The 18,947-nt window shown below is 41.5% G+C and overlaps 1 protein-coding gene across 6 annotated transcripts in view; it reads left to right on the top strand.

Annotated features, from left to right (window-relative positions):
- The window catches only part of NFATC1 (nuclear factor of activated T cells 1), a 109,350-nt gene that overhangs the window by 74,443 nt on the left and 15,960 nt on the right, over window positions 1–18,947 (top strand). For 3 of the 6 annotated variants that reach the window (XM_088168475.1, XM_088168483.1, XM_088168494.1), the window contains one exon: window positions 2,777–3,463. In XM_088168475.1, coding sequence (XP_088024601.1) covers window positions 2,777–3,463 — 687 coding nt within the window. Of the gene's footprint in view, window positions 1–2,776; window positions 3,464–18,947 lie in introns of those variants that run through there. The other 3 variants (XM_014877722.2, XM_088168507.1, XM_014877738.2) reach the window with 3 other exon arrangements.

The raw sequence follows: 18,947 nt of genomic DNA, 5'->3' as shown, positions 1-18,947 counted from the left end.
TCCAAACTGGTGCCTCATGACGTTTGCAGTTGTTAAAACAGGGTTGAGTGGCTGCCGTCCTAGTCTGCATGATGCTAGCACTCACTCTACACAGGGTTAATGGCTCTGCAGATGGCAAAACATAGAAAAGTCAGATACAAATCCCTTCACCATTTCAGCAGGAATACGTTTTCTGTCTTCTGGTGTGATACTTATTCTAGTGATGAGATTAGCATACAAACAAAATACATTATACTGAGCAAGGGCTGACTTTTTTTACTGTGTTGAAAAAAACACTTCAAAAAAGGTAACAAAGGCAATTCATTTGAACGAGTTCAGGCAACTCTAAGCATAAGTGCAGGTAGTATTTGTCCATTTAAAGACAATTTGTTTCCCATTACATGAAATAACTGATGCCCAAAAGTATTAGTTCAAAGCAAAACAACCCTGACTAGCCCTGACCAGTCTCTGTTTTCCCTCTGAATTTGTAGGCACCAGGAGTGCCTTTGGTTGCTGTCGCCATGTCCAAGTGAGTTTTTGGACTAACAGGTGTAGAATAGAGTCCCTCCCACCCATCAGTCCTTCACCTGGTGCAGAGCAGGACTTTCTGGTGGTCCTCCACTGGCTGTAGTATGTGCATTTCAGTGTAGCAACACACAAAAAGTGATTCACAATATTCATGAAGGCTAATCAGACCTCCAAGTAGACCCCATGGCATTGCTTTTGTAAAGAAAAAGCTCGGCCTGAAGTGGCAAAATAGTGCTTGGTGCACCAGGTAGCAAAGGTGTGCTGCAAAAGGGCTACAATGAAAAGCCAGCCTGAGATCAGGAACCTGCCTTCTGTAAAGCCTCCAGCCTGCCTGCCACCAGGGCTATAACCCTTCCCTAGGTTATAACAAGTCAGACAACTCCAGGGTTTATTGGAGTTGTATTGCCAGTGGTTGAGCTTGGAATTATTTAGCACAGGTGTTTCTATAACAGTGATATATTGGGAAAATTCAGTGTTCAACAACCATCATATTTCCAGCTGTGCTGTGGTTAGTGCTAGCACAGTGAACCTAATGTAAAACATGTGAGAATATTTGCTAGCTCAGGAACTTGTTAAAGGTATTTTCTTACAATATCTGAGTTGCTGTGTTTATCTAGGTGCGTTTCTTCGGTCTTGCATTTTCCTAAAGGGTGTGATAGTGGTTTTGTAAAGCTGTCACTGAACCTGGAATCTGCTTCTCTGCAACCAAGTGCACTAGTAGCCCTGCTAGCCAGTGTGCAGCACACAAGCTGGTGAAAATAAGATTACGAGAAATCCAATGACAGTCCATCACACCTAGCATATTTGTCTTGAGCAGCACCTGTGCATCTGTTACGTATATAGACCTGTTTTTACTAGGGTGCTAGAAATCTTGAAACAAGTGTTGCAGGCATCTACATGTAAAAGAACATAAAAGGAACAAAGTTAACAAGGGGCTGGGGGACTGTAAAACAAGGGTAGTGAAGTGCATTCACCACCAACAAAATCTGCAAGTGTTAAAAGAGGTTTTATATGTACAGATGGACACGTGTGTTTTGAGGGGCTCAAAAAGACTCATACATAAACATAACAAATGGCTGGACAATGTGTATGTGTTTTGTAAAACACATGTGAAGAAAAATACAAGACACTCTGCAACACACACGTATCTGAGCTGAGTTGTGAAAAGATGTTTCATTATTAACATCATGTCATAATGGATTGGTTATTAGAATATTATGAAAAACATTTTCTGGTGTTGCCAGAAATTTTTTAGAAAGAAGATAAATGCCACTATGCATCCATACTCAATCGTTGTATGCATTAGAGTTGCATCTGTCTAGCTTGGCTCTATTATTTTTAATTTTCCTGATTGAGAAAGTGGGTCAGTTTTACCTATGCACTTCATCTGTTGTAGGAGAAGCTTCAAAGACACCTCTTTTTGATTTGAGAGAGAAAGCAAATGTTGAAAAGACACTTCGATTTGAGAAAGATCTTGCTTCTCTGATCAGAGAAAGCAACTCTGTGTTTGTCATGACTGAGTTGATGCTCACTGACAATCATTTCTGTCCACATTCTGGTAGTTTTTAGGGACATGACAGCTCAATTAGGGAATTAGGGCATGATTTGAGACAGTGGTTAGAGCAAGCAGAGGTCTAGAACAATCAGTTTGTCTTGGTAGCCAGAGACTGACTAACGTTTTTTAGGATGTGGCATTAGCAAAATTCAAATGTACTTAATGTAAAAACTAAAAATTCAGATCCTACTATTTCAAAGATATCCTCATAATTGAAAACTTCTTGTGCATAACACTTTGTCATGTATCTTTGTGACTTCATTTCCATTCTAAAAAATCAAAAAGCCCCATCCCAACTTATAATGCTCCAGTTTACTGCATGTACAGACATTTATCAAATGGGCCATCGGTAGCTGTAGAAATGCAGTAGTCTATCCAAGTTAAAATTCTTGCCTTGATTACTACAAATCCATGGAGCCCTTGGGTCCAAAGCTTCCACTGAAGCACAGCTATTTGCAAATAGATTTTTATAGCACATTAGTGCTGGAGGAGAGTCCAAAGAAAATAGTCCTTTTCAATATTAGAACCAGCTGTGACTTTCTTGTGCTGATGACTCATTCATTTTTTTTTTATAGGGTGGGAGAACTAGGCAAAAGACACACAGAGTCTTATTCACGACGTTGTTTGTTTTGCAAAGGGTATCCTAGCCACAAGCCAACTTGATCATACCAATACGCAACTCATGTTTATTTAAAACCTTTTTTCTTTTAACAGTTCCAATTATAAAAACAGAACCCACAGATGACTATGAGCCTGCTCAAACCTGTGGACCAATGAACCAAGGCTTAAGCCCTCTCTCTAAACCGTACTACGGTCAGCAGATCATGATGCCCCCTGATCCTGGTTCGTGCCTCGTGGCCGGCTTTGCCTCCTGTCAGCAGAGAAACGCTGTGATGTCACCTTCTCCCAACGCAAGCCCCAAGCTGCATGACCTTTCGTCCTCTCCTTACAAGTGCATCCCCAACCCGGGCCACAGTCACCTCGGACTTCAGCAGCCCGCTGGAGGTGTCCCCACCATACAGGAAGTGCCAAGGTCTATAGTTGTGCACCCAAGCCCCCCCGAGCAATCATCTCACGTCATGCTGCAGCCGCAGGTGAGTCAACATCTGAGCAGTAGCTGTCCCCTTGGTTATCAACAAACACTCTATCCCAACAGTCCCTCTTCTCCAGTTCCATCTGTTACCCAAGAGCCAACCTATTTGCAGTCCTGCAGTCCAACTCACTCATCCATAATGGGTCAACAGCAGCAGCAACTGCCGAAGGTTCACAGAAATGAGTCTCCAACAACCCAACCACTGTCATTGCCAGAGTTGCATGAGGAAAGTAATCATAATTTGGCCCCTATTCCTGTAACGATCAAGCGAGAACCTGAGGAATTGGACCAGATGTACCTGGATGATGGTAAGTCTTCCACAGCACAGGTTTGCCTTCACCATGTTGCTCTATCAGTGAGTTCCCTTAACCTCCCCTTCTTTTGAATCCCGGTGGAAAAAAAGTTCCATAACTAGCCTGGTGGAAAGGTACGGACTTTGTTTGGATTGTCTTTATATAGGACCCTTTCATTTCATTCACAATAATGAAACCACATTATCTAAGCATTAAATGTTGTTAGTTAGCATAGAGCTCTAGCTGCATGACCAATAGCTATGTTGTAATAATCTTAACTGTATGTTCTTGGCTTACGCCCATGCCAGTGACCTGTGGAGTTGCAGTGAAAATATATTTAACATTGTCCCGTCCATAATGCAGTGAAAGGTCTGATGTGTAAATCTGTTCACTGAAACTAAGTGTTAAACTGCTCTACTTCAGTTGAGAGGTTTCAAATTAAAAAGGGAGGCATATCTTTCAGTGTTGCTTTTCAGTCTGTTTCCATCTGATGTTAAGACTACCTTTTTCCCCCGTTTTTATTCTGGCCTTGCTGCTGCTTTTTATTTTCTTTTCTTTTCTTTCCTTTTTCTGGTTTTGTAAGATTTTGTATGTATATGTATTCTACATTCAGCACTGAAAAGTTGAAATGCTGTGCTAAACTTTTAAGACTCTAGTTCCCAAATATTTATTAGTTGAGTGTAATAAAAGGGATAATATGGAATTTGGTTATGTGACCTTACTGAACTGTGATTTAGTGTTTGCTGCTAAGTATCCCAGTAGTCTTCTGGACTGTTACCTTAATGCAGGATGTGAATTCCCTTCCAATAGCCACGTAACTTTATATAACATACCATGCTAGTTGAAGAGGAAATGCCACTTAAACGGCTGCATTGAAACTAATTGGTGCCAAGGAACATCTGAATGTTATTGTCCTTCAGGGAGAATTTAAGGACAATTCATTGCACTTTTTTTTTTTCTAAAAAGGACATTTTGTCATTCTATTTTAAACAGCATGCTACTCACTGAAATAGGATTGCAAATTAATGTTCTGGAGCCTGAGTAGCTGCTCTTTGCTTTTCAACTCTAGGAAAATTATTTTTCTTAACAGAAGTTGTAATTGGTTACATTACAGAGAGGTCCAGGGAACTTTTCCTAATTAAGAGTTAAGGTCACTAGTTTTGCACAACACATCTTTTTGACAAGGTTTTCATCATGCAGGGTGCATTTTTATCACTTACCTATGCTGCAAGGAGCATTATTTCAACAAGCTAAATAAGAAATGTACACAAACCAAAAAAAGCCATGCCAGAATTTTGGGGTTGAGAAAAAACAGAATTTATCTATGTAAGGAGGAGAATTTAGATAAATCTAAACCTAGTGTATAGCTGTCTTTTATAGAAAAGCACAAGAAAGGGGCAGACTTCCTGTTTTACCTCTCAAAAATCCAGGAACCTCTTCTCTGACAGAACCATGAAAGCTGCCTTTGGCTGGTCACTACTGGAGAGATGGGGCTGTGTCTCAGGGATGAAGGGTAAATGAAGCACCTCAGCCATGTCTGCTTTAGGTTTCTCATGGAGGAACAGAGGAACTTTGTTACCATGTGGTCTGAGAGAAAGGTTTGAGTATTTTCAGCAATGCTCATTCTGTCTGACAAAGCATAAATGCAGCATAAATCTCTGTTCCATCACTCTCCTCTGGACACACACGCACACCAGTCCTCTAGCAGATGATCACAACTAATTGTAGAAGCCACCATGTACATCTGCACTGATACTTGAGGTTGACTTTGAAGATCTTTTCAGCTAGCCAAATCCAGATACACTTCCCTTTGGCATCTAGCTGGCTTTCAAAATCATTCTGTCTGACCACAAGAGCTATAGACCAAGAAAGACATAACAGTCCTGAAAACAATATATAATAGGAAGAAACCCAAGCCTTTGTAGTTCAGTGAATTAAATACCATCAGTTCCCTCTGAGAGGGTCAATCAGAAACAGCTAAAATTATATTTAGGCTTGTCTCAGACATCACACTGATGGGGCTCAACCCGCATGAGCTGCCTTGTCCTATCCAAACATTATCTCACTGCCTGAAGAAAAGGTCATCCACTCTGTGTATATCTGACGTGGACTACTACCCTCTTTATATTTGTCTCAGTATCTGGACAAGAGGCTAAAGGCAGGAAGTGTTTCTTGTTGGATTTGTGCTGGCCAAGACGCCCTGTTCAAACCATGCAGAGCTCTGGCATGGCTCAGACATGCAGCACAGGAGCATGAAGCTGTGAGTCAGGCTGGAAGCCTGTTCAGGTATATGCTATAGGCATTTCATGAAGGCAGTGTTTTCACCACCACTGCAGACATTGGTTTCACATTACATTTAATCTGATGGAACTGCAGAAAGGGTGGAAAGGGTGGCCTCAATCCACCTTGTTCTGTCACATGTTCTTGCTGCTTCCTTTGAGTCATATCAATTGATTAGGGAGCAGCAGAGCAGGCTAATAGAAAATTAGCCCGCCCAAAATAGCAAAATCCACATAGTTTTCTGTTGGGTCAGCTCATGGAACGGCATCCGGTAGCTGGATCCAGCCCTCGAGAGGAGGCCAAGGAGCCTGGTGCTCTGGGTCAAGGGGTGCTGCAGGGTCACTCTGGGTGGCAGAAACCCACCCATAGGCCAGAACAAGTGTGAGTTGAAGCCACTTTTGATGTGATCTTATCCTCCCCAACAACTATCTAATCACTCATCCTGTTTTGGTTAAAAATCCCCTTCTTGTGCTCACCTGTCAGTTACGGAAGGGTGACGTCTGGGCTCTGTCACACAATCTCCAAGGGCAGTTTGGCCCCTCTGGTGACTTCCTGGAAGCCACTGGTGATTGCTCCTGGTGTCCCAGGAGGTGCTGCTCACTGAGATCAGCACAGAAAAGGCAAAGCATCTATGCAGCACCTTTGTGCCTGGCGCTGTTTCAGTCACACTCTGACCATAACAGTGGAGCAGGGGACCGTGACTTTTGGCAAGTGGCTTGTACCAAATAGGAGCAACTTGTTTGTCCATGTCTGACCTTTTTTTTAATAGGAGCTTTTTGAAGGTATCACCATTTAATTACTAGTATATCAACCTCTAAGTGTTCTTCTTGTTGGAGGAGTGGGTGGAATATCCGTGGCACTTGTGAGCAATATGAAAGCCAGAGACAGGTCAGGTGTACTGCTTTCCTTGCCTGCTACTGCAAGTATAACAACTTTTTTCCTCATCCCTGATTAATGAAATATTTTAATGACATTAAAAATTAAGTTCTCAAAGCTCCACTCAATAAGTTTGTCTTCACAGCCTCCTATAACTATTTAATACCTTCAGTTTTATCTAAAAATATTTAAGAAGTGTGAGATATTGACATCTAATATACTTGGGGGACTACCAGAAAAATAAAATATCCAATTGATTTTCCCAGATTATAACTGATATAATTTTGGTTGCTTGTTTACCACTTTAGGAAGGTTTGATTTATGTATCTAATATACATATATCAGTTTTGGACCATTACAAGCAGAAATCTTTTGGTTTCTGCTTATGGGTTCAAAGTAATATTCATTCCTTTAGTTCTGGAATATGTCCAAATACAGACCATTTACACTGCAAAGTATAGATGGAAAAAAACAGTCAATTAATTTATATAAATAGAGATCCTATATATGACATTTTTCTGCTTTGGTAAAGGTGGGTAGATGAAGTAATATAAAGGGAGCACACAAAGAGAATTCCATTTTGGCAAGTAAGTTCTGGTCTTGGCAATCTTATTGTAAATCAAAATCTACAGTAGCCACCTGGGCTACTCATTAAATGTGCTGTCCATTTCAGTATGTGAATATTTGATTCCACATATAGAACATATTTAAAACTCAAGCTGTAAAGTGATACCTGATATATTATGGCTATGCTCTTGATACTGAAAGGTATCTGGCTTGGATATCAGCACCCATTGCAAATCACTTTGAGTTCAGCCTCTTAGCAAAGATTATGGCTGACTGCCTTTGCTGCTTTTACAGGAAAATTTGATTAAAAGTGGTTGAAATTGCGACATTTATGCCTGGTTTTGGTCCTCTGCAAGAGTCCCTGGTCCTTTGCAGGGAGAGAGGGAGTGTCTCCTGTCCTCTGCAGCAGGAGCTCTTGCAGATACCTGCAGGACACTGGGACACCCTGGTAGGTGGCACTGACAGTGTCTCCATGTGCATGTGCCACTGCTGCCCTAGGCAGTGAAGGTTAAGTGATGCTTGCCTTTCAGATCTAACCTGGGAGGAGTGTGGGGTGCTAGGGTGCTGGAGCTCATGGAAAATTATTAGGCAGGCAGGCTTGAGGGGCCTCTTTAGTCCAAGTCCATGCTGCAATTTCTTTCAAGAAAACACATGTTATTTAGGTATTGATGTGTCTGCTATACAGCCCTTCGAGACATGAAGTGGAATTAGTATTGCCCAAAGAGATGGATAATTTGGGGAAGCTACAAGCTGATGAGAATTCTTCCTGGTCCCTTGAACCAGGTGTGAAAATTTACTTAATTTATATCTTTGACATCTTTATATTTATATTTTGAGTGTGCTTTTTTCTGCAGTTATCTACCTTGGGTCAAAAGCTATCCCAGTCTGCTTTTAAACTAATCCTCCTTTCCTGTTGACTAGGGCAGCTTATACAATTTTTCAGAATTTTAACTGCCTTTCTTAGTGGTAGAAGAAACCTGAAGCCAGAGGCAGGAGAGTGGAAGTTCACACAGCTTTCCGGATGTCCAGGCAGCTGGGAACTGGCCAGGCTCACAACAGGAGATGCTGTAGGTGACTTGAAATCACCTTCCTCATCCCCATTTCCCTTTCCTGGACTTAGTGTAGCCTGTGTGGAACACAGAACTGAGCTCCAACTCTTTCATTTCACCAGGATGGATGATGCCAAGAAATATTTTTCAGGTTGTAACTGGCACTCCCACAAGCTATTAGATATTTTACCTGCAGCAGAATGACACTCATTTGTGAAATTATTTCCTGCTGTTAGAAACATCAAAGAATGTAGTTTTCATTACAGATGAAAATGAAGCTATTTTGAAAAAGCGAGAGGGAAACACATTGGTACCAGCAGAAAAAAGTGTATGACTTATATTCTCAGCAGATTTCAAGGTGTATTGTACACTCTGTAATCCCATCTGTTATATTAATGCTCAAAACTTTACAAAAGCAGTTTTTAATTGAAAGCAAAGCAGCATCCTGGAGGATTCTTTAATCGAGGTACTTGATTACCCAGTGCTTGAATACTGAAGGCCTGGCTTCTAATCTCAGCTTTTGAGATGCAGTGGCAGCCTTGTTGAAATCAGGAGCACACTCCCATTGCTGGCCATGAGGCCAGAGTTCCACATACTGTTGAAAAAAATGTTGACCAGGATGTCCTGAGTCCTGTGTAGGAGCCAGAACCGAAATAACAGTATCTGAAAGACAGATCTCCTGTCTGAAGTTTTGTATATTAATTCAGCCTCCTCCTCTCCACATGAATGCTTTCATAAAAGTCTCTATCCTGATCTTGACTTGATCAGATCTATAAATCTTTGCATAGTAAGATGAAAATACACAGGCCATAAACAAAGGTATCTGATGTTTGGATCTGTGGCTAGCAGAAAGTATCAGAACCACATAATCATCTTTTTTAAAACAAGGAGGCTTTTGTTCCTGTGATTGTCTTTGCACAGCTGTGAGTTTTATAGCACCGTGCCTATGAATGCACTCATTGCGACTTGTATTTTACTCTGAAAGGGTAAATTGGGAGTATTAAGCCCCCAATAAGTATGTAAAAGTGGCAAAACCACAGGTAAAGTGTTACTAAAAGCTGCACTCCTGCCAGCCATTTCATTTTAAACATAGCTCTTTTAAATATAACTTTTGCAGTAAAAGCTGTAACTCCTGGATGTAATATGAGCTATTGCTAATGTCATTCCCATGAATTGCTTACAGTGTTGAACCGTTAGATGTCTGACAAGTCCATATATCTCCTATACAGTATATATGAAAGTTTTCTGCGTCTAAACCATATGTTCTTTTTTTTCTCCTCTATATTCTGGAAATGCACGTGGTTTGGTGATATAGTTTATTTGAACAGGAACCATAGCAGACAGAATTATTCTTTCGCTGAAATGTATCCTTTTTCATACATCTCAACTTCATGATTAAAGCAATTGGCTTTTGAGGCGTTAAGTTTAGTCTGCTTCTGCCACAATTATGCCTTTGAAAACTCCTGAGTTCACCCAGTGATTTCCAGTAGTCCAAATGTCATTAGAACAACATGCAGGTAGTCTGCAAAGTCCAGTAACACTGTCTACACTTTTGGCTTGGGTGAGCTTTTCCCTTCCTCCCTCTTGGCCAAGCCTCGCAGCTCTGGGAGAAAACAAATAGCTTTCCTCATGGAAAGTTTTACTTAACCTGGCGTGGTGCCTGAGCCTAGACCCTCCTCATCTCTAATGATGATTGAAAGTGTACATGCTACTGTGATAAAACATGCTGAGTCGTTAACATTTGGGGCTTGGGCTGTAGGCGATGAGTAAGGGAGGGCTGAAGTAATGCATTCAGTCAGACCTTCGTTGGGCTTGCACGTCTGGGTTGGAGGGGGATCCTGTTACACGAAACCACACACCCACAGGAATGCGTTTTGCTGTTTCTAGCAGGTTTGATGAATTGGGTCTCCCAGGAGGCCTGCCAAAAGAAAGCCCCCAGGAGCACAGATGACCAGACTAGGTGTCTTTCCTGGTTTTCTGCGGCCCCAGGTGTGCAGAGCAGACCTGCCTACCTCTGAGCTGTGGTATGCTGTGAAATATGGTAGGGAAGTATAGTAGGGAACTTTGCTTTCTTTCAAAGTCAGCACTTACATTTCCAGGGAGGTCCTTGAGTCTCAGGCTTTCAAGAAAGTGTCCAGTCCCTTTGGAGAAGTCCTTAGGGGCTCCAGCCCCATTCAGTGATGCTAGACAATAGTGGAGGGAGCAGGAGGCTGACCAAGCCTCCTGGAAAGCTGCAGGAAAGCTGCAGAAAGCAGTGTTGAAAAAGCAACCTTTAGTTGATGTGCATCTGCATACTTACCTTCATGTTAACACTTGGAGCTATTAAGCGTTTGTCTGAAGCTGCATTGCTCCCTCTCCTTCCAGCTGGGAGCAGCTTGGAAGAAGTCACTTCTCCCGTGCCCGGTTCATTATTACATTTCTGTATCAATGGCTGTTGGTGTTACCGTTTCAAATGGTAAATAAAGCTTTTGTTGGTTATTTTCTGTAAGCTTTCCCTGGCAGTCGGCAGAGAAGAAGTTGCTGTATCTGAGCCTTGGTAACATTTACATCTGCTTTTAAGCCTGGAGCAGTGCCAAGGAAAATACATGGCTTGCAGAAGCACAAGCTTCGTGAGAAAGCTTTGTTCCGATGCAAATTATTTTAGGAATATGTTATTTGTTTGAGTCGTTTCTGCTGAGCTGAGCAGTATTAGCTGCTCAGGTGTGGCCTCGTGCTTTGGCCTCCGTGCTCTGGTGTCCTGAGCCCCTTCTGTCAAAACATTTGTGGGGAAGTTGTGGTGGCCGGCCCCTCTTCTCGAGGGAGCAGAACAAGGCACAGGCACCTCCGCAGAGCCGGGCTGGCAGCTCAGCCCAGCAAACACATCCGTGTCAGAGGGAGCAGCCTTCCCAACTTGACGTACAGCGCTCCTGGAGAGGCTCTGGCAAGCTGCTGGATCCCCAAGCTGTGGAGGGCCTGCCTCTGCTCCCACTTAAGTCAATAACACCGTTCCCTTTGGGTTCTTTGGGAACAGGACCAAGCGCGTGGCTGGTAGTTAAAGCACACATAATGGCTGCATTCATGGAAGCCTGCTCCCTGATAGACAGGCAGAGAGGGAGTTTTTCCAAGCAGATTTCTTCACGGCACCGCTCATTGTTTCATCTGTGTCTGCTGGACAGCCAGGGGCTGGGCCAGGGACCTGATAGTGGCTTGACCACGGCTGCAGAGAGCAGGCTGCTCGATAACCTGGCTCCGGGTCTTTCCTCCTCTCTGAGGAGCTGATGCTGATTGCAACCAAGAGGGGCACAGGCTTCCACAGCGGGCTTATCACCAGGCTGGGAGGAAGCTTATGAAAAAAAGCAGACCCTCAAAATGTTCCCCTCCTCCTCTGTCACTGAGGAAGTCTGCAAAGCTTGGGCATTGAAAATACCTGGGAACAATCGGTGAGTAAGAAATGCAGTAGGAAAACTGCAGTCCTGTTCCTCGCTGGCCAGCCTGGCTGGGTTTGACAGCAAACCAGGGAGCTGGACCAGCCCTCTATCTCCTTTACAGGCTTCACTTTTAAGTCTTCTGTATTTTGCACACTGTGAAACCTACTGCAAGACAAATAGCAGAAAGCCGAGTGAGATGGTGCTGCAAGTGTGTCAAAACTCCCAAACTGTATTGTTCTTGAACACATAAATTGCAGTATGAGCACTGGAACAGTCTTGAAAAAGCAATGCTACAGGCTATCCAAATCCATAATTAGTGGATTAATTCTTTGATTCTTACACAGTTATAGCGTAGTTATAGATGCATTATCTAAGCATCTAGTAAACACGTGAATGTTCCTCACTTGCCTTTCCTTTGCACAACTAAAACATGATCTCTCTACTAAATTTTGATTCTTCTGCAGCCGTACTGCTGCAGAGAATGCAGAATACAAGATTTTACTCTTCATGTCTCTACTGTCCGGATTGCTTTTGATGTTAGATTTCTGTGGGAGATCTATGAAGATCTGTTCCGTTTCATAACTCTTGTGATACCTTTGGGGTTGCAGAATAGGTATTGCTGTAGATATTATGAATCCATTTTGATATCCTGGGAGCAGCAGTCAGTTCCTTTTCTAGTGCTTCAGGGAAACTATGTGTTTCAGCGCCACCTCATAAGCAAAATCTTCTGCAGATTACTTAAGAAGTAGAAAAATGCTATTTTGGGTCATAAGAGAAGCCTCCAAAAATAACAAACTGAAGAATATTTATTTTAACCTTTATTTCTGTCCAGCATATGCAAATCCATACGCAGATAAAGCGTCTGAAATAATCTATAAGACTTTGTGTTCAAATTCTTTTACAGCTTTGTAGTTGTGGTGGGCGAGAGTCATCTAAGTCTCTTGTACTCATGACTGACTTTTCTGAAAATCCTGCAGGTGCCTGTTGAGTAAAGCCTTTTAGAAACACGAGGTCAGGTGGTGAAGCCCATCCCTTGGAGGTTCTACTGTGCACAGTCAGTTCCTGAGGCATTGCAGCTCCGTACTGCTGCTCACCTCCGAGCTGTGATTGTCACTAGTGCTGGCATCTGAGCTTTTGCTATCCAGTTATTCTTTTGGAAGACTGAAGTAATCTCTTTGCTTTTAGTTGACTTATGTCTTTCCTCTGTGATGACTGGGTTCCACCCAGCTCCAGGCTACCCTTGCACTCAGCTATTGGCTTGAGGCCTTTTCCCTCAGACCATCTGCACGAGGCATTAACAACTTCTCCAGGCGTCTTCTTCTCATAGTAATGTCTTTGGGTCAGTAGTACTGGGAGGTTCAAAAGTTCTTCTCAATCTAACATGACTTTGTATGAAATTGCCGTATAAAAAGAGAAACTGGTTCTGTTTTTTTTGTTTTTTCTTTTTCAATTACACTCTTTGTTTTCTTTGTTCTGAGAAACTTCCCTGACTCATTAGCTGATAACCACTGCACGACACACCGTGGGCCCCAGGAGTCAAAGGTTAGAGCTTCCTGAACTTAATTCAATCCTGCTAGAATTGATGCCACGCACATTCCGATTTTGCAGAGCGTTGTAATGAGTCCAAGTTTTGCCAAGTCGTGCCTCAGCCAGACACTGCACAAGATCTCTCTGGAAGGGCCACCAGAAATGGAGATGGCTGTTCTATTCCTGACCTTGAGCTCCTGGGTAACTTTAAAGGAGTTCTCAGGCATTTTTTCTTGGTTTTTTCTTCCCCACAGAGAGTATGTTAGGAAGAGGAAAGACCTCATTTCAAAAGAAAAAGAAGCAAAGATGATTCTAGGGCTGAAATTGCCATCAGCCATAGAGAGAAGACTATGCTTTTTGCATCAGCAGACAAACCCAGGGGCAATGGCTGCTTCAGAAAACTTTCCAGGAATTCTCCCACTATTTCTGGAAACCTGTGCTGGACCTTTACAGGCCAGAAAAGACACTACCATCTATTTAAACCACAGATGCACAGTTGGATGAGCTGTCACCACTTGGTAGGAACCTGCAAACCTCCATTGTTACCAGACAAACTCCTGATTTCTGCCCTGTTCAGCACGTAGTCAGAGTTGTAGAGATAAAGGTGACCATGGCCTCTGGGGTTAGAGGTTTCAGACTTACCATTTTGCAATCTGATATCCCAGATATTTCATGCCATTTCAATGATAAATTAAAATCTTAAAGAGGAACCAGCAGTGCTGAAGTCAAGGAAAGGTTTGCCAGAAGGACTTGCTAATGTGAAAGCAGCTTCTTGGTGCTATTTTAGCAGCCAACTCACAATTCCAGAGATAGCTGCAGCCCTCAGCTTAATTGGTGTGTGCTTGCTGGCAGAGGCAGAGCTGTGCTACAAGACTCCAGGACCCCCAGCCAAAACTGGGGATCTGCATGGGCTGCAAAGGATTCAGCACATTGGAAGGGGTGGGGGGGAATGGGGCCCTTTGTGACAAGTACAGACAAGTACATGTGTGTTTATACATTTACTCTATTTGGGAAACTTAGTAAAGAAAATAAAATAGAAGCTGTCTCATGAAGCTGTAGAACAGTCAGCAAGCATCTTAAAGTTTCAGACTTCGAGTATGGCTGTGAAACTACCTGATGGCGTAATCAGAGTGAAAGAAGGCCTGAGAAAAAGAGAAATGAAAGGAGGGTTAAATATAACATCCCCATTAAAAAAAAAAAAAAAAAAAAAAAGAAATTTAAAAAAAAGCATAGATGAATTCTGGAAGAAGAGGGGAAAGGATGAGTGTAGGTGTGAGAGAGAGGAGTTTGTCTAAAAGTGAAATGGTACAAATGAGTAGAATGAGTAGTAAGAGCCCAGGATTTGACTGCTGTGGAAAAGTGTCTAAAGAATACCTCACTTTGCCCCAAAATAATTTAAGTATGGAGAAAAATTAGAGGAGATGATGAAATGAGCATTGTACTCCTTAAACTTATATAGATCCAAGGAGAGAGGGTAGAGGAGCCTTTATGTTGATCTGCAGTGAGATGGAGGCATTGCCTGCAGGTGGTTTGGTGGGCAGCTCCCCTAGGGCAGGACCTTCAAATAACCCCATGGCTTATTTCTGTGTTCTACAGACAGGTTTTCTAAGGGGCAAGGAAAGGGCTTCAGAGCTGCTACTGGGTGGAGAAAGAGAGACCAAAGAACTCTCAGAACTATGGTGAAAATTTAGGGGGTGGGAAGTAGTCTTTGAATAAATACAGGCCCATCACCTGAACTTAGTGAGAATTTTTTGTTTCAGTTTTAAGACTTAAGGTGTAACAGGGCATTCAGTAAAAATGAGAAAAATAACAATATATCATCCATCGATTTTTCCCCAGTTGGAAACTACCCAGAAAAAATAGTGCTAGTATGAATAGAAGTGATCAGACCTTGACAAGGCAGTTGAGGATTTGTAAAAGCTCACTTTCAAAGATATACAACTGAAGAATAAAACAGGAAATCCCCTTACTTTGCAACTTTCGAAAGATGGCATTCAAGTTACATTTAGGATATGATCCAAGTGCCATGAAAATTTTTTCCATCAACTTCGATGGATGTTCTAAAACAGGATGTGTTAAATCAGGGAAAATAATAACAGACTCTCAAGTAAATTAAAAGGAGATTCACAACAGATTATGAATCACTGTATTAAAGAATCAATTCGAGTCAGCTATTTACATAAAGGCAGAGTAGTAGCAAAAGAAATTTTGAACTAGAAAAAATCAGAACATCTGCTGAATTTTCCAAAGCTATATTTAATATTATCTTAGGAAAAGCACCTGGACTGAATGGTGTCTCATCAAAAATTTTTAAGTGTTTCCAGACCGAAATCACTTGGATACTTCTGAAAAAACAGTCATCTCCTAAAGTAAAAGAGAAAACTCCTCTCTAATCCTTTCCCTTCCCTTCCACTGAATTTTGTCATGGGGAGCATCACCAACTTAAACCAGAGCACCTTCTGCTGCCATGAACTACTTTGCTGGAACCAAGACCTGCTCTTGCATAACAGTACCATTAGCTAACTGTAGGGTAGACTTTATTATTATAAGGAATATTTTGGATTCAAGCACTCAGCACAGAGGAGTGTATGAAAAGTGAGCAGACTTTGATAGAGATGCCAGATTTCCTGCCAAGAAATCTACAAATGGATGGACCTTTTCTTTGGTTGTTAGATGAATATTCAGGGAAAAAATCTGCTTTTGAAATTTGCAGCAAACCTACTGTCATTTATTTTAGTGAGGAAGGGGGAAAGACACAGGGCTGTCTGCATCTCACGGTGTGAGTTGTGACCCTAAAAAAGTTTGGTCGGCCAGCCAGAGGTCAGCCAGATGTATACCTGAAGTTTCAGGTCTATTTTTATGGTTTCTCTGATAATAAAATCTAGATTTCTGCAGCAACCAGCACGATTTCTCTGCTGTCAGTTCAGAACCTGCTGTAGGGAGGAGCTGGCAGATGCCTGTGACGCCAGATGAGGCTGTATCATGCTTTCTGTTGTGCATGATCCCCTGAGGGATGTGGCCACCACCTCCCTGTGCCTATTTTTGGAAGAATATCTGTGTTCAGAACGTTGTCTGAAGATGAATTTACATTTCATATGAAAAGCTTTCATTGGGGGGAAGCACCAGTGAAGGGGGAAAGCCCCACGTCTTGTGACACTAAAATGATTATAAGAATTCTTCGCTGAGATGTGTAGGTGGGAATATTTCTCATAATATGGAAAAGACATCTAGATTTTGCATTGCTGCTGCAAAATTAAAATCTTACGAATGGGAGAACTCAACTTTGGGTATTTTTGATAGAGGCAACTGGAGTAAGTCAGCATAGATCCATCTAATTGTAGTGCACCTGCACTGATTTCTACCTGTTCAGACCCCAAACCAATTTATTTAAGAATTAATGTATTATCTGTAGGGACGATTCTTCTAGCTACATCCTTACTTAAGATTACCTTGCTTTTAAGTACTAACAGACACTTCTGTGTATCTTTTTCTTTTTCTTTGCAAACTTTTATTTCTGTTATATATCTGTGTCTCACATGCCAATGGAAATCAGGAAAGGAAATTAATTTATATGAATGGACTTCATAAACTTCATGATTTACCAGTAATGAAATCCGGGTTTGCAGAATGAGAAATAATAGGGCTTTTCCAAAATATCTTAATCCTTGGCTATGATTAGTGGCATAAAATGAACCATTCTTTCCTACGTGTCTAAAGTCCAAGTTGTGCTCCATGTGATATTCTTTCCAGTCTCATGTCAGTAAATAATTGCCATGCTGCTCTTTAGACTGTCTCTGACCTTCACTATGCTCTCTTTTCTTGAACAAAAGTCGGGAATTGTTGCAGATTGATCTCCTACTGTGATCTGATCTAGTCTAGTGTGGAAGGAAAGCTCGTTAATCCTACTCCCAAATTCCTTACCCAGTTTACTATAAATGTACTGCTCTATAAGCGTACGTAATGCAGCACAGCCATAACAGTGCTTAAAACAGGATTAGGCAATGCCTCATATTTTCTAACTACTTCTACTTGTACAGGAATATAAATTCACTCTTTTTGTATTGTCAAGGGTGATTTTTTTTAAAAAAATGAAAATGTTTAGCTAGTTTCAGTTTTATGATTTTTTGCCAGAATATTGTCTAGCCTGTCTAAACTTGGCCAGTTTATTTAATTACCTGAACCAAATATGGTTCATATCTTCAGGAGCCTCTTTTGAGGGAGGGAAGAACCAAATACTTTAACATGATCTTGTTTTAACAACTAAAAATTGGCAGCTGTGCTGTGTACTCAAGTGAAGCAAAGGTTTTTAGTTCTAGAGAAAAGATTTAAAATCTAGAAAAGAAAAACTACGTGCTGCCACTAAAACTCTGGGCATGGTTTTCCACTATTCCTTGGAAAGTGGGTAGGGCTCTAGGGTCACACTGTACCCACATGCACATGCAATAAAACCAACACGCTGAAGTAAACACAGAAATGTGCTTGTCCTGTTTGAGTGGTGGAAATCAGAAGTAAGTCTGCTGACTTCAGGGAAGTCTTGCATGCTTCAAAATTCAGGCAAAATAAGAGAAAACATCTACTTGCCTCTCCTGCATATCAACATTAAAATGTATCAAATGATATTTTGGGAGTAAAGAACAAAATAGAGTGTTTACAGTACAGTGACTGGTATTTTTTCCTGCCAAGCCATCAGACCAGTACATTGTGTATTTGTAGATACCTTTGCAGATGTCTGTGTTTAATAAGAACTTGATGCAAAGCTCATTGAAGCGAGTAGGAATTCTTCAATTGTCTCCTGCATTTTTTGGATCAAGCTCCAATTCGAAATGGCTATAACCTTCACTTAATACTCTTTTAAAAAGTCCTATGTTGAAAAGAAATAATGCATGAAAATCTCTAATATTGGGTGAAAATTTCAGGACCCAAAACTTGATGCAGACACAAGTTATAGCTCCCAGAGTAACTGTAGAAATACATTAATATGTTAAGATTAATGGCACATACAATAACCTGAAATGTTGCCTGTATTTCACTGACTGGCAGTGTTTCAAGCACATTCACTTTGGTTGTTTGGATGTGCTGATATTTAAAGCAATATTTGAGTTGGTTGCCAGGGATCTCAAGGAGATCTCTGTGTATTCTTGCACACTCAATGGTGTGTAAGTATATTTTGTATGAGTGTGCCATGTCTGTTTCTGTCCCCCTTTATGCCAGTAGGACAGAGACATTCTTCTCCTGGAGTAGTTCTCATACAAATATGTAAGGTTCCTTTGTGGGACCATTTTAGAAGTCTCTTGAGTGGCTGTACTCAGTCATGTGGTCTGTAATGAGACAATGACAACACTGCACCATGTATTCTCCATGGAAAACAATGTAATTTCAACAATTTTCCATTTTCCGCGATGTTTTTCTCTAAAGAGGGGACCTTCTGTATGTGTACAAAGATTTCTGTTGCAGCTCTCCATAGATAGCCATGCCCAAGAGAAAGCATGAAAGCTTCTAGGGCAGGACATTCATCCTCACTTATCTGGCCCTCAGAGACATTAGCTAATCAAGGCATGATACTCCATACAATAGGACAAGTGCTGTAAAACTACCTCTGTTATCCCAGCAAACATGAAGACTTATCATTCCCATGGCCGTTTTACAGGATTTGTTTGCTTCTGACAACAACATCCACAGCCTATGGTGCTATCAACTCCAACAATGAATCTGATGCTGGCTCTCTGTGTTATCGTCTCCCTAATAAGTCTTTTTTTTTCTTTTTTTTTTTTTTTTTTCGTTCCCACCCCATTT

The sequence above is a fragment of the Sturnus vulgaris genome, chromosome 1, assembly GCF_052056855.1.
Source record: "Sturnus vulgaris isolate bStuVul1 chromosome 1, bStuVul1.hap1, whole genome shotgun sequence".
Taxonomy (NCBI): Eukaryota; Metazoa; Chordata; class Aves; order Passeriformes; family Sturnidae; genus Sturnus; species Sturnus vulgaris.
This window is presented reverse-complemented; position numbering and strand designations above follow the sequence as displayed.